General features: G+C 36.5%; 1 protein-coding gene across 1 annotated transcript in view; it reads left to right on the forward strand.

Annotated features, from left to right (window-relative positions):
* Nucleotides 1-17,086, forward strand: part of LOC142027133 (uncharacterized) — a 28,365-nt gene continuing 11,279 nt past the window's right edge. Inside the window, exons 1-5 of the mRNA XM_075020818.1 lie at nt 1-39; nt 5,452-5,559; nt 11,611-11,811; nt 13,942-14,046; nt 14,791-14,918. Of these exons, the coding sequence (XP_074876919.1) occupies nt 30-39; nt 5,452-5,559; nt 11,611-11,811; nt 13,942-14,046; nt 14,791-14,918 (552 nt within the window). The 5' untranslated portion in view covers nt 1-29. The remainder of the gene's footprint in view (nt 40-5,451; nt 5,560-11,610; nt 11,812-13,941; nt 14,047-14,790; nt 14,919-17,086) is intronic.

Genomic DNA, 17,086 nt, shown 5'->3' on the forward strand with positions numbered 1-17,086 from the left:
CACGGGCCCTGAGAAACAGTCTGATTACAATGGATGAAGGTAATTTTTTAGGACATAATGTTTATTTATTAAAAAAAAAAAAAGTTCATGTATGTAATATTACGGCACACAGTTGTTGAGAGTGAAAGGGTGCAGCCAGGCCACTATTATATTTAAGAAGCTGAGTGAAAAATGTGAAGAGGATAACCGTCTATTTTTAAGCTTCTCAGCTGTAAACAACAGTCAAGGAAAAAAAGAATCCACTGATATGAAGGACATACTAGAAAAGCTAAGTTGTTTATGTGGCAGAAAGATCCACGAGTGAATAAGTATTGTTTTGAATACAGCTAATTATTTTTCAAAAGCTGTCTTGCTAACCTAGGAAAACATGTATGAAATGTATGTTTCAAATGCTAGTGACTAGTTGGAAAGTTGTGTACGTATCTTCATAAATGTTTAGAAAAGTGTGATAAATTAAAGTCTTCCGAGTAAAGTGACTCTGGGATTTACAACTACTTTGTGAATTTTTAGAAAAACAGGATTGAGTTTCCAGAGCTCAACAAGTCATTGAGTATTATTTCAGCCACGACAAATGACCATGTGTGCTCATGTTTATGTACTGTCTCCCTTTAGGCATGTAATTTCAAGAAATATGATGTTAGAAAATGAACAAGAAAGATTGTACAAAGGAATGATCAAAGGGCTAATGAAAGTGGCTTCTGGTGAAAGACTGAGAAGTGGGTTTGGTGGTCTAATAATGTAAAAACCTTCTTTCTCAGAAGAATGAGTTCAGAAGTCTTCAAAAGTATTCAATTTGGCCGTAGGACAAGAAGCAATGAACTTAACTTTAAGAGGAGGGAATTTCAGTTGGACTTAAAGCAAAAAACATGCTAACTAAAAGGACATTTAACAAGGTATTAGATAAGTAATAAAAAATGGGTTAAGTGGTCCTACTTTCTTTTCTAGAACATATTTTATTTCGGAATATTTTTTTGAAAGCTTGGACCTTTGCTCAAATTCTGCTCCTGTCCCTCCTACTTATTTCTTCCCTGAAATCTTAACTCTTGATTGCTGAAAAAAGTAATCTGCAAGGTGAATAATTTTATCAGAGGATTCTGCCTCAAAGAAGAGAACATAATGCCACAACAAAAGGATAAAAATTGAATATTGCCTGCCAAATTTTGTGGGTTTCCTGCTAGATCCACAGAGACAACATGTATCCTAACTTCAACATCTTAATATTGTCATTAAATTGAGCCTGTACTCTTAAAATAATTTCTGTTATGTAGAGTATCTCTTACAAGATACTGTTGTGAGTATTCAAACTTCAATTTTTTTAATGCACACCCTGAGGTGGCCATATTTGGGGGCTAGCAGGTAACCAAGTTTGGGCCTCAAAAATTAAAATATTCAGCATCTACAGTCATTTTTAGTTTGATATTTTTATTGCATATGCATTTAGGGGTTTAGATGAGTGACAACAGTAGGGCAAACTGTGAGTGCTTTGCAAGGGTGTGTAATTAAAGAATAAGTGAACAGTTATGCAAAGCCTATAATAAAAGCAAGACAGTTTGCCTTGCCCCACCTTAGGGAGCAGGCTGTTGAAAAGCTGTGTGAGGGAAAGATGAAGAAGATTTCTGGTTTTTTTCTGTGCAGCTTGCAGATGCTGTCCATAAATCATAAGGGAACAATCTGCTCTTACCTAATATTAATGAACATATTTGAACTCTTCCCAAACATATTAGTAAAAGTAATATTTTCTCACATGTCAAACATACTTCTCAAGCATTATGCTTAAAATTTAAATGCATTACTAAAGATTAAAATTAAAGGAAGATTGACATGGATGATTTAGAGATGAATAGCACTCCATTAGTGGGGCATTGTGATCTGTTTGTATTCTCAGGCAGTTGACTAATGAATGTGCAATGATTGGGAATACCATGGAATATCAAGTCTAACCAACATGAATGGAATAGCTATGTTTATAAATAAACATACAAATGGTCATAATTTTCCAAGAAAAGTTAAATGTAGATTCTTGTCTTTGCTCCAGTATCTCTGCAGCTTATAGGGTGAAATATGTGCCTTTGCTTTGATTTTCAAGTGGAAAATAGTGATAACATTGACAAAATACAGCAAGAAAAACCCTTGCTCTTTGTGATAACAAGCAGTAATATTAACTGTTGACATCAAAGTTTTGTTCCAAATCAGCAACTTATTAGTTGGTAACTTCTGTATATGCTCTTCTTCATGCCAATGTACTATATTAAGATAAATAAGGATTTTTAGTGTTAAAAGGAGAAGTCAACTGACTGACTGTGTAACCTTCTCTCACACCAGAAGTTGAGAAAAACAAGAGAAACAGCACAGTTGATTGTCAACTCTGTGTCGTGGTTTAACCCCAGCCAGCAACTAAGCACCATGCAGCCACTCACTCACTACGTCCCCCCCCCCCCCCCCCCCCGCAGTGGGATGGGGGAGAAAATCAGGAAAAGAAGTAATACTCGTGGGTTGAGATAAGAACGGTTTAATAGAACAGAAAAGAAGAAACTAATCATGATAATGATAACACTAATAAAATGACAACAGCAATAATGAAAGGATTGGAATGTCCAAATGATGCGCAGGGCAATTGCTCACCACCTGCCGACCGACACCCAGTCAGTCCCCCAGTGGCGATTCCCCGCCCCCACTTCCCAGTTCCTATACTGGATGGGACATCCCATGGTATGGAATACCCTGTTGGCCAGTTTGGGTCAGCTGCCCTGGCTGTGTCCTGTGCCAACTTCTTGTGCCCCTCCAGCTTTCTTGCTGGCTGGGCTTGAGAAGCTGAAAAATCCTTGACTTTAGCCTAAACACTACTGAGCAACAACTGAAAACGTCAGTGTGTTATCAACATTCTTCTCATACTGAACTCAAAACATAGCACTGTACCAGCTACTAGGAAGACAGTTAACTCTATCCCAGCTGAAACCAGGACACTCTGTTAGGCAATGCCATTGGGCAAGGCTATTGCTTAAGGCTGTGTAACCTGAGAATGTTAGAGAAAAAAATGTGGTTTGACCAGAATGAGTAAGAAGAAGTCTGCATAATGCATTTTCATGTGGAAAAACTCTGAGTTGTAGCTTGTGCCAATGTAAACAAACCTCTACCTGTAAATACTGTCAGAGTTTATTATTAAGTTGCTTTCAGGGGATGAGGTGGAGTTATTAAAGATATCCTTCTCAGAGGAGGAATCTTTGTATTAACAATGCAAAGGCTGGATTCATATAACAGCAATCATTGCTGTAAATGTATGCTTCAATATCATAGAACAAGCTACTATTGATGTGATGCAGCACACAATGAGAAAGAAGGACCAGACTACTAAGACCATCCAGACTGCAGGTAAATACGAGAGGCAGCTACTATTCCATCCACAAACAAAAGAAGAGGCCCCAAAAAGCCCATTTCAAACCACTCAGCTACGCTGAATATTGCAACTACTTTATGTTACTTGGCTGCTTATATGAGTGATCAGCAGCAGCAATAAAAATGGCAATTTCCACTTTTTTGTAAGTAACAAAGAGAAACAACATGGTCTTGATTATCAGCGCCCGTTTGTTCAGGGCATTGGGAGAACAGTTATTCTTTATCCACATCAAGTTTCATACTTCATTTTCCATATAATAAAGGTGGAGACACTCTGTACCTCTGTCCAAGTCAAAGAAGCAGTCATCTTCTCTTTCAATACGTCCCTTCTGTTAAACCATACTTTAAAGACACTCCCACCAACCCTTGAAAGTCCTCTCTGCCACCGCCCTTCCTTGTCTTCCATCACAGCACAGAGGGTAGGTCAGGCTTCATTCAGCCCGTTGATGCTTTGATAAGAAAGCCTAGTGTATGCACTTGCTTTATGGATAATACTGAATAGCAGAGAGTCTGTGCATTGGTAGAACAGTCCTGTACTAAGGAGCAATAAAGAAGCTTACTCTCAGATAGACCCTCTATGCAAAGTTATTAAAAGAACATTTGTTTTATATATCATACATATTCTTCTGTCATTGCAGACAACCTTTTCTGTGAGATACTGCTAATGCCCTAAAAATGAGTGGGTAAAGTTAGAGGTATTACTCACAACACAGGGGTGAGGCCTAGACCAAGCACTAAGTTAATTTGCCTCAACACAAATCACACATTTCAACAAATTCCTGCACTGGTGACATTTGAGAAATTGCTGTGAATGCTAAAAGTCACGCCACTATTTTGCCATTTTAATGAAAATTGCAGTGGTTTATTTTTTGACATGCAGTGGGTCATACAATAAGACACACAGTGACTGTTAAATACTATTAACAAGAAAAAGACTCGAAGATATGCTTGCTTTTCCATTTTCTTTTTCTGCCATGGCCTTGAAAAGTCTGTTTATTACATAGAGAAATTAATCTGTGTGGGGTTTATCATACTCGTATAGTGAGATGCATGAATGTTTAACTGTGTGCATTACCGATTTAAGTACTGCGTTTGCAGAGTCAAGGAAAGTTATACAAACCTGGCTGATTTCTCCACTCCTTTACAGCATCCTTTCTTTGATGTCTGGAGCACTTCCTGGTAGAATAAGCTATGCCTTGCGTTCCAGCAGTTCCTAGCCATGTAACATGCTTGCAAAACATGAAATTTGAACAAATTACATATCTGATGATTTACAGAGACACTCAGAGCCCCATTATCAGAGCTGGTCTGGATTGGCTCTAAGTGTAACTGGAAGCCAAGGAAAGCTCACTCTGATTTTGAGAGCACAGGGCTGTTTTAGCTGTTTCCTTGTATCTTGTATGACACTTAGCATATAAAGTTGGTATTGTAGTTAGCATTAAAGTGCCAAGATTCATTAGAATTTGCTGTGCAGTCAATCTCTGGAGGAGCAACCTTATATATCTGTAAGATTACTCTTAATCCCTAATATCCTAAGATTTTCTATAGTGATTTTTTTTCATCTGAAAGGCATTAAATTAATTAATGCTGTAGCTGGCAATACTCTGTGTAAAATATCCACTCTGTGGACTGAATACTGAGACATTGTATTAAAGCTGGCCCAAAGATATAAAAGCTCTATGTGAGGTTACAACACTAATTTTTTTCTTGACCATATGCAGAACATGAACACGTTCTATCAGAATAAAATGACTGATTTTAATCTGTCTCTGTGGAGATTTTCTTTAAATAATCTACTTTAAATACTAGGGAGTGTGACTTTCTCCTTTTACTATAACATACGATAATTAGGAGTGCTTGGAGATCTTTCCTAAATTGTCTTAAATGCATTGCTATCTGTACTATGGATATTAACTGAATATATTTGGTTTGTTTTGTTTTATTTTTTTAATAAAAACTCCACTAACCACTGGAATAAGAATTACTTTTTCAGAGTATGTCATTTGATGGTTTTTTTTCTGTTCCTGTTTTGGCGGGGTTTTTTGCATTTCTATTTAGATCAATATTCCTATTCTGAAGAATGTATCCCCCTGTCATCACAATCTTGGTTCTGGAAGAAGAAGAAGAATTCTGTTTCTCCTGCTGCTAAAAGCCAAAGCAAAACAGGTAACATTAGCCTTTTTTATTTGCAGACATTTGCACACACCAAATGGTTAGAAAACTATTAAAAGGCATATGGCACCACTATAATGGAGGTGTGGGGTTTTATTAATTATCCATCAAACTTTTTTAAGCAATAAGATGTAACCTATTGAAGCACAGCCTGAGAAAAAGATGTCAAGCTGTCACACTTGGCTGATGCTTCGAATCATTAATTTCAGCAGCTAAACTGTAGTGCCTGTTTGCTCTAATTGCAGGTATAACACTTGTGTTGCTGGGAGCAGCATCTTAGCCCAGACTGGAAACTTTTGATAGGCCATAAAAATGGGACTGCGGATTTGAGGTCTCTTGTCTCTTAGACCGGAGGTAGCATGCCTAAGCCAATGGCACATATCTGACTTTTGGAACGTTAGTGATACCGGTCCAGCTTTTCTATAAGGCTAATCTATTCTGTTCTAGCTTAAGTCCAGGGGTCCAAGAAAATTGTCGACCATTCTCTTTTTATATTTCAATATGTGGGTGAGAGGGAAAGAGAAAAGAGCACTTGGAAGAGTAGATCCTAGCTGTGTCATACCAATAGCTAGTTTCAGACATGTCCTTAGAATGACACTGGCTGGCACATGGGTATTGTGATAGACCAAGTATCTTTGAGATTGGAAGACTAATGGGATAATTTGTCTTTCCATCCAGGCCTTTAGCATATACAATAGTCTCTGGCCCATTTGTTTTCATGTACCAGCTAAACCTTTGTGTATTACAGTCAGACAATTGTGTGTTAGCAGTCATCGTGCCACTTGAGTGGAAAATTATGACACTGTATGAAATAGTATCTGTTTCAGTGACTAAATGCTCAGCTTGCTGCAACTAGCCAACCTAGGTAGGTCCCTATCTAGCTTTCGGACAGAACGTGAATATACCTGCCACCTATGTGAATGTCAGTAATAACACTGCAGTAGCCTTAAAACTATAAATAACATACCTGGTTAAACACATGGCTCTACCTTCCCCCAAAGTTAATTTGAAACCTAACAAATCATTGACTCCAGCTGTGGAAAACTGACTGATCTATAAGGTTCAGAATAGTTTCAAGAGGAAGCTGTCATACCTCTGTTAAAAAGACATACTACTGTTTCAAAAACCACAACAGAGAAATTTCCATGGGGCTTTGCCATTTTGTAACTCCATGAAACTAAACTTAATTACATATCAGTAAAGAAACAATACTTGCATCACTTTTCTTTTTCTCTTCCAAAGGTGAGAAGAGGGAGATAAGAGGGGGTTTTAGGTCTCCAACAGATACTGCATTCAGTGGAAGTAACTAATTCAAAATACAATCCTCTTTGCTTTGTGGTTACCAAATTTCAGAACTCAAGAAGTAATTGCCCATAAACTCTGCAGAATTCAATTAGGTCAGCTAATAATCCCAGAGATGAGATGCCAGGAGACAAGTACATTAATTCAGCTCCTAATGAAATCGATGAGAACTGAAGTTACTCAGGGTATTGACTGCTAAACTTTTTATTCTTTAGAAAATTTAAGTAAAACCTCCCAATGATCCAAAATTAGCGACCAAAGAAAGATATTTTCTTGTTTACTTGTGGGGTTTTTTTCTGTCATTTATATATAATCACATTAGGCTGTTGGAACAGTGATTCTTGTTATTCTGATTAATTCTGGTATCTGATCCAGAATGAAATCAGGAAAAAAAAAAAAAAGTGAAATTAGAACTGACTCTTCTGACAAAATTTTCACCAGAAGATGTACAAGGAGAGTGTTGGTTTATCAAAGTCACAATCTTGTGTGGGGATACTGAGACATTAAACCCATAACAAGAGTTCAGAGCAGGCCTAGACCAGAAATTGTTATTGGTACCAAAGAGATATCTACTCTAAAAAGTGCATTACTCAAAACGTTAAGGCAAGCTCTTCTGTTCTCGTTCCACTGGAGGTGAGGAAGTTGAATATCAGGTTGTGCTTCAGAGGATTAGCACACGCATAGGAAAGCTCAGCTCCGTGGCACCCCTTTCTGCATCGCTTCTCATGCTAAAACTTTCTATGCTGTGCTGCTTACCCATAAGCCAATTTCCTTACTATGATGCAGCATAGGTCTGCTTATGAAATTTTCTGAAGGTAGTTGCAATAATGCAAGACATGCATATGCCTGAGGCAGGTTCTCATGACTGCTGCTCAGAAGTTAGTATTATGGGACAACTATGCCACATGATGCTTGACTTGCCAGTGCTTTTTGTGTACTGCTTGTGATCATTAAATATACAAAAATTGTAACTACATGAGGACTACCTGTGTGCATGTTGCCTCAAATTACAGCTGCTCTTACCTTGAGGAAACCACAGACCTCCCTAGCTTTATATACACTGTCTAACTCCAAAGCCTGTACACTTTTAAATCAATGTTTGTTTCAGTGATAAAGATCTAGCATTTCTGGGCAGGAAGTTCCCATTTCACAACAACTGATCCTGTGAAACGTCCATTACTATTGAGATCCTGAGCATAGCAGCATTTTGAAGGGATTGCTCTGATGTGCCTGTAATTATATCAGAACTGGTTGTCTCATCCTACCTCTTTTTCATTCAGTGAACTCACAGATAAACCTGGAGTTAAATGTAAAGACTGGATTACCATCCACCTCTGGTTTTCTTGAACTGTGTAAATAAATTGCACAATTCAATAGGCAATGGAAATACCTTACCTGCAGAGAATGAGAATTTTTGTCATTTTTAGGCTAATTTTTCCTACCTAGAAAGGAAAGAATTTCCTGAAAAGTAAAACAAATGATATGAAGATGTGCTCATAAATATTTAAGTTGATGGTGATGGCAATTTTGTCAAAAGATAATAGTAAATCTTGAGATTATGCTAATGTGGACAAATTAAATCAGGTAATTATTGTATCTGGACTTTGTGACCAATTCATACTAAGCCCTTAGTTTTGATATTTATTGTACAGGGAAAAAAATTAAATTTATTAAATAATTAATCTTAACAGATTCTGGACAGAAGTTATGCCCTTCACACAGCCCCTTCTGTTTTCCCTTGGACCATAGCTGCAAGCAATTACATACAGTCAGAGCAAATAACTAAATTTATGTTACACTGCCTTAGGACAGCGATTGGATTGAAAACATTCCCAATACAGTCAGAAAAGGTTTCCATCTTCTATATTTTTCCATCTTTTTCCCATCTTTTTCCCTCCTTCTGTCTCACAAAAGGAAGTGGTTGCTGGAGGAGGCAAAACACATGAAGGTCTCCTCTTCAGAATATTAGTCAATGTTATCTTGAAGATTTTGATCCTATAATAAAAAGAGATTTTAAATATGCAGGATTCACATACATGTATGCATTATCCAGTTTGTACTTCTAGTACGATGAAAAGACTACAATTTTTCTTTTGTGTTTCATTTGGACTGATTGCTATTATCTCAGAAGTTCTGCAGGACACACAGTTTTGAGGTTTAAATCTGTATAATTTCTCCAACAGCTGAGTACTGCTGGATGGTTGCTCCTGGCAAAAAAAACCCTGATTATTAGTCAATATGAAAATAAAATTCTGTAGCAAAACTGTACTGTTGCTTGTAATTCTGCATTAAAAATACTATTCCTTTACTCCAACAAGAGCAATCAGGCACAACTTGCTTGTCATAAGTTGTCTTTTCCTTTTGGCAGAATATTACTGTAACTACAATAGCAGCATTTATACCTTTCAACTAAGTTACCACTAAGGATGCAAAACATAAGGAATATTTCATGACTGCACAGAAAACAAGTGCCAGACCAGTTGCCTTTTCTCTGAGATTCTCTGAAACATTTTCTTTATGTAACAACACACCACATGGCACATCTGCTTTGTCTTTTCTCTCATTTGTTTTCAGGAGGGATTAGTTACGAGGAAAGAGGAAATTGAGAGTGCTGTGCAATGTCATTTTTTTATGTTTTACTTTGTTTTGATCACTAAAAAATGCAGATTTTAATATGCAAATACTTTTACAGCATGATGAAAATGTGTCCTTAGAATGCAATATAATAATAATATTTTAATAATATAATAGAATCTTTTTTTTTCATGCTGGCATGTTTTGATGTTTTTATATTTTTAGGGAAAAAAGTCTCTGGTACTGCAAAACAAAAGATAAAAACTATGAGACTTTGGAGTTAAATTCCCCCAAAGAAGTTGTCCTCGTCCATCTTGTTTGCCTGTTTTAAGCAGTATTATGAAAATACCTATCTTTCTGTCCATCTTTCAGGATTGCTACTGGCCACTTCTATGAAAAGAAAATACCCCCCTGTCACAAAGCAGTATATGCTGGTGCAAGGCATAAAATAGAAGCCACTATGGCAAAAAAGTAGCTAAGTGGTGAAATGTGGGATGTGATAAAGCTACAAGACAGACCTCAGAATTTATGCTGGATACCTCTAGATGTTAAAGCAGTAAATTTTATTGGAGTTGGCTTGAAGAAGCACAGAAGTAATATGATAGTGGATCAGCCATTTTCAACTACAACTGTATCTGAAATGCATTTTTAATTCTGAAGCATGAAATATCATCAGAGAGAGGCCTAGCTATAAAACAAGCATTGGAGCCTGCTGTGCAGGCTACAGGTGAATCTGAGTTTAAGCTACACTTTCTGTATAAAATGGAGAGCTGCAGTCATTACAGGATACACCAAGGCGTGAGGGTAAAATGGCAATCTGAGAAGCACTTTGCAAGATGCAGTAGTGAGTGGTATTTTTAACAAGTGCTCTTGTGTGCTGCATTTCAGTGTTCTGTAGTCACACATAATAGATTCCACTCTGAAAAGAAAAGTACCCAGGCAAGAAAGAAGGTAATTAAATTCCTTATGATTTTTTTTTCTGTGGGAAAGGAACTCAGTAATACCTTAAACAGAGCATTACAAAAGAAGAGAATACTGAGCTTTGCCATGAGTGTTATTATCTGTTCTAGCTGAGTAGAAGGTCAGGTGAGGATCCTTTATCCTTAGAAAGCACAATCCCTGTTCAAGCTGTATTTCTCAATCTGCCATATGAAAATGTTCTGTCAGCTTCATTAGATATATACAACTTCAACGAGTCCTCATTACTTTCAGTAATTACATTGCCAACATCATAATTCTTGATGACCTCTGTTACTTCTGGAAGTGTAATTTTAAGGCCTTCTCAGTGTGCATAAGCCAAGTTTTTAAAGGCTTCAGGCTTTTTAGTGCAATGTTGAGAGGCAGTGAGCAAGTACCAATGGTGAGACCCATAGCTAGATAGCCGGAAACTGTAATGACATGAGTTCAGCTGCTGAACTTATAGCCACCTAGATTTTAATTCCTGTGCACTTGCTCTAATTGTTTTCTGAAAAGCCTATCTTTTGTTGGAATCAAGCATTTATTTTCTTCCTCATATGGGAGTTTATGTCTAGCTGTTCCATACAGCATGAAGAGCTGGAAAAGCAGTGTCTTTCTCTATGGAAGTTATGAGGCTGTCACGGCAAAAAAAAAAAAAAAAAAAAAAAAGGAAGACTTTCCAATAACAGATCTTTTGGTTTATTTGAAATTCAACAAAAAGAAAAACTTCTTTGGGGACACAGTGGAAATTGATCATAAAAGAGAGCAGTCATCTTAAAGAGATCCAGATCTTAAAGCTGTCCAAGAATTACGCATGGAGGAATGTGTTTGAGATGTGCTTTTGGGTGGAAGCTGCATGAGACTTGACAGGTTTTATTAAGGGTAGATGGTGAATTTTGGAAAACTTCATGGACCTTGATGTGTTTACCAATTCAGCTAAATATTACAGTCAAACAAAAATTAAAAAACCAAATCATGTTAGATTTCAAATGAGAAAGAAAAGACCCAAAACTATGGATTTGTTCTGATCAATTTCTAAGAAAGTCATCCAGGTTTACTTCTAAATTGGCTGAGAGTTTGTAAAAAAATGTTTATCTTAAATTCATTTTGGGGTGTGATCTTACAAATCTGTAATGATATCTGTTCTCAAACCTCTCAACTGAATACCTCCTCCTAGTATTTTATTAACAATTACTTCGCTTGTTTTTCCAGAAGCATGGGTACAAACAGTTATCTCTTCAGACTCTCAAGTCCCTGAAGATGCAGTAAGAATTGATCCTGAAACTAAACCACAGACCACCATTCACTCATCCATTCCTCTACCAGGCAGCATTTTTGATTATTCAGAGGAGATACTAGAACATCCTTCATGTGTGATTAAAAGTGCTATGACTGAAGACACATCTGAGGAAGGTGAGCAGTACTTTGCACCTCAGGTGTTCAGAATGAGAGTGTACTTCATTGTTTTCCACAAAAGGACAGATTGGTACCCCATTACCATATTGTAGTCTCACAGAAGCAGAACTGCATAAGTATTATAGTTCATATTGCATCATCAGTGCTGGTATAGCTTGAATATGGGTGAACATGAGTATGGACTAAGTGGGAGAGTTCCTGTCAAGATTCAGCATAATGGAAGTGGTCCTCAAGCTCCTCATGTACAAGAGATGCTCATTGCCTTTATACCCATTAAAACCAAAGCCAGCAGAGCAGGACTAAATTTCTTATGTGTTCTGTAGCTGTAACTTCTAAAACAAGGTGGCCAACCTACCAGACTCTAAAAACTGTCAAAAAATACAGCTGTAGTTATTCAGAAACAGCAATGTGGCTGCCTAGACTGTGACATATGCTTTGATTCTAATTGTAAACTGAGAGAGACTGCTGGTTTGAAGAAGCTTACATTCTGAAGGGATTAAACTGCAAGATGCTGTGGTGGTTTGAATGCCTTTTGAGTGCTAGTGTGGCTGATAGCTTTGAAAAGAAAGGGGAAGAACTGTTACAGATGTCTCATCCCTGCCATATCACAGTGTTCTGCATGAGTTAAGTCACAAGACTGCTGTGAAAAGGTATATTCAGTAGTCTGGGGAGTCATACACTCTATGAGATGCTAAGCTAAAGAGAAGACATATAAACTGATTTTTAGCATTCATGAATTAACTTGTAGGAGTTTCAAACATCTTTCTTCCCAATGGACTGCTATAGACTGAAGGGGAACTTTGCATTCATTTTGGCAGATGATATAGTAATGCATTTTTTTCCAGTAGGAAACAATATCTGTATACCTGTTTTCCGTTATGGGTTTAAGATTAATCTTTATCCTAGACAGAAGGATAGACTCTATGCTTTTGGCCTGCAAGCACTGATGCTCTAGTGGCTAATTTTGCCTACAGTAAGATTATGTGAAATGGAGGGCTTTTTCAAGAATAACTGTGGCTTCAAATAGTCTCCAAGGTGGTGGAAAGCAAGCCAAATATGAACCAAAAGGATGTAGATATGAGAGGTCAAGTCCTTTAAAACGTAGCTATTCTATATATAATTTAACATGCATCCTTCAGTGACATAATTCACAAAACAAAAGCTGATATATATTTATGTATGTAATGTATAGTCATGAAAATAATGAATTCGGAGAGAATAACTTGAGCTAAGGGTACCCTTCTCAACACATATTTATTTAGTTACATATTTCACAAATCATCAAAACTGGCTTTTGAAAAACAAGACTTTTATGGCTGTATGGGAATAGGATCTGGTGATTCCATCTAGTAGCTGGATAGTACATTTTAAAACAGTACATTCTACTACAATATGTCCAATAAAAGCAATATGAAGAGACAGATATGTGTTGTAGAAAATCACTGCACCATGGAAGTAAATGAATATTGCTTCAGGATCTTAGGAAAGGTATCTATACATTTGGATTTCCTCAGTGGACAAAAGGATAATTGTTTCAACCAATTCAAAGAGTAAGAAGACTTCTTTCAGACACTCTTCTCCCTTTCACACCAGAACACTTGAAGAAGTTGCTCATATTGGGTATTGTGGTTTGGTTTTCTCTCAGCAGGAGTGTTGCATGGATCCAAAGTCCTCATGAATAAACGCAGGTCTCATCTAACAATGCAATCCACCCCTGCCCCTACACACACACACACACACACACACACACACACACACTTATTTTCAAAGATATTGGGCAAAATCCAGTTTGTTTTGTAATTTTTTAAATTTACATTTTTAAAAGATTTTGACAGAAGATGAGAAACAAGTCTGAAGTACAGCCTTTGGATTCAATATATCTCTCTTTTCAGGATCAGGTGGAAACATTGAACTCTCAGACAAGTATTACATCCTTCTTATGCTTGTAGCTCTCTCAATGACTTCCCAATCTCTCATTGTTTTGTATCCCTTTTACTCATTTAAAACTTTTTGGTCCCAACAGAATTAATGCATACTACATTTAAATCCAATGAATTAGTGAATCAAGAGGACTCAGAGAATTGCAATGATTTTCACCTGATTTTAGCACCTGAATTTTGTTAACAGATGGAGAGAAAAACTCGTGGCTGCACAAGCTTGGAATGAATATAAACAAGTGGTCATTTCTGAATTCCCTGATTGGATGGATTGAAAACAGAGCCCTAGAAAAAGGTATATTTATATAGTAAATACTATTCTTGTTTTCTGGAACACAGAATACATTACATAAATGAGGAGGGTTGGGGTTTTCTTTTTTTGTTTTCATTTATGTAAGCTCTGATTGAATGAAGTTGTGTAGATTTATACAAGTCACCATTCTAAGTAATCAAATCAGACTCTTTTGACTTGATATACCAGTTACTTAAGTATGATGTGTTAAGCTAGAGAGATCTGATTTAAAAAAAAAAAGGTAATGATAAGTTTTTAATCAACAAAAAAGAAGATAAAAACAACTTAAAATTTTATATCATACTCTGATATGAATTGGGTCTACCAAACAACTTGTAAAAGGTAGTTTTGAAAAAGGCTTTAACATGCCTTCTTCTTATCTGTCATAAAACCCAGTTTTCTTAAGAGGCAGCACATTTCTGCATGATTTTTTTTAACCTAAGTTTTCATTTTTAGATTTAATGAAAAAAATATATGTAAGTAATTAACATCAGAGTAATCACAGACAAGTAATTGTCAAACCACACAACTATGTGTGATGGTGTCCACAGATCAAAGCTGACAAGTCGGAGTTGTTAAAATTCTTCTCCCAAAGGTCCATTTTCTTTGTTATCAGAAAAAAAGGTATGTTTTAAAACTATACGTGATGTCTCTAATAAAAACTTTAAAAATGTAATATGTACATCTGGAGTTGCTGTGCATTTTAGTTCTATACTTCAAGTTGATAAAGTAATTTTTGTTATACAGTATGTCATCTGAACACATCTGGAGTTTGTTCTGATTCTGATCACAAAACAACTGAGCTGGAGGAAAGTACAAGCAAAGAAGGAGTGCCATATATTCCATACAAGCTAGCTACATTATATATCATCAAGGTAAAAAAAAAAAAACAAAAAACAAACAACAAAAAAAAACCCCAAACAACTAACATCCCCCCCAAAAAAGCCCTAGCTTGAATAAATAATTTGCAATACAAAAAATTGCCAACTGAACTAAGTGTCTCTTTTTGTAGGGTATACTAAATGAATTGTGATAATCGTTTTCATCATATGAATTCAATTCACACAATCTTATTGCTTAGTAGATTTCTTCTTCACATTTGGAAGCCTGCACTTAAATTTTGAATATTGACATAAAAATAAAAACATTAAAATGAAAATGCCATCTTAAGTTAAGATCAGATATCAAATTGTCTAAATTTATGCGTTCCAGGTAGGTGTCTAAAGATAAAAAACTCCCTTGCAACTGTATATGGAGAAAACCCTTGCCATCCCATGTATTTCTCATCATGTTTCTTGATTGTTGGAAGTGGCATTTGACTTGCAGTGCAAGATATTGTTACTATTGCAAAATTTCTGGTACCAGTAACTAGCATAATTTTGGATTTTCTGTTTAGCCAGTTTATTTTATATTATGCAGTATCTGTGTGTGAATATTGTTGTGGTTTAACCCCGGGCAGTAACTAAGCACCATGCCCCACTCACTCACTGTCCCCCACCCAGTGGGATGGGGGAGAGAATCAGAAGTAAAAAAGTAAAACTCGTGGGTTGAGATGAGACTGTTTAACAGAACAGAAATGAAGAAAATAATAATGATAATAAAATTGCAACAATAATGAAAGGATTGGAATATACAAAAAAAGAAGTGATACACAAGGCAATTGCTCACCACTTGCCAACTTCTGCCCAGTTACTTCCCCAGCAATGATCCCCCCAGGCCAACTGCCCCCAGTTTATATACTGGGAGTGATGTCATATGGTATGGAATACACCGTTGGCCACTTGGCGTCAGCTGCCCTGGCTGTGTCCTGTGCCAACTTCTTGTGGCCCTCCAGCCTTCTTGCTGGCTGGGCATGAGAAGCTGAAAAATCCTTGACTTAGTATAAACACTACTTAGCAACAACTGAAAACATCAGTGTTATCAACATTCTTCTCATACTGAACCCAAAACACAACACCACACCAACTACTAGGTAGAACCTTCACCCCAGCTGAAACCAGGACATATATATATCCTGGTTTATTGGTTTCATTGGTTTATTTATTCCATTAAATATGCTCCTGTACTCCTGCTCTTTTATTATGCATCAAAAAAGTTCTATGATGACTTCTGTGGTACAGGCTACAGACCCCTGAGCTAGCTGTAAGAAACAAGTTCAAATACCTGAAGCAATCTAATTAAGAAGACTCAGAGCTCTGTGGGTGATAAGAGGGATAAACCCATCTGGATCATTTCAGTCTTCTCCTAGAAGAAGCTTTTCTTGTGTCTTAGCCTTTTAATTGTGTCTCTTTAAAATTCCTCTACTTCTACAGTAGTGTTTCTGATGGGGGGTAGATAGGACAGTATATTTCAATAGTGCTTTGCTGCTTTTATATGATTTGAACTGTGACAGTGTCAGATGGTAATTTTTCACTCACAAATTAACTGCTTGTAAATACTTACAAAGATTTAATCTGTCATTGTAGAACAATGCTAACAACCACAACTATTTAAAATTAATGCATCAGCCACACAAAAAGATCTGAGATTTTTTCTTTTTTCAGATTTATTTCAGCTGAGGTGCTCACTGTCAGCAGAATCTGCATCATATTAAGCTTAAATGAAGAAATGAAACCAAGGAAATCTCTGAAAAATCTCTAGATTTTTATAATTTACATATGACCATGTTCATTATTACTATAATTCATCCAGCAGTATCTGTTAGCCTCATTTAAGATGCTCAAGTATCAGTGTTTTGTAATTTGTCGTTGCACCTACTAGACAAGTAAGCCAAAAGAAAAGCAGGCAGCAGAAGCTGGGATAGGAGATAGTGGAATTTTCCTTCTGTGACTATTACAAATTGGATTAGAAACTGAATGAATAAAACTGAGTCACTAAGGATCCTGATGCAATTTTAAGCTTAAATGACTCATTTTCAAACAGGAGAAAGATCACTTTGCCAGTTCTTTATGTATACATCTGTTTTTATTAGTCATGAATAACGCCTGTAGTACACCTTAAAGTTATATCAATTTTGCAGGTTTTTTAATTATTTTAGTGTAAT

This window comes from Buteo buteo, chromosome Z (genome assembly GCF_964188355.1).
Source record: "Buteo buteo chromosome Z, bButBut1.hap1.1, whole genome shotgun sequence".
NCBI classification, from domain to species: domain Eukaryota; kingdom Metazoa; phylum Chordata; class Aves; order Accipitriformes; family Accipitridae; genus Buteo; species Buteo buteo.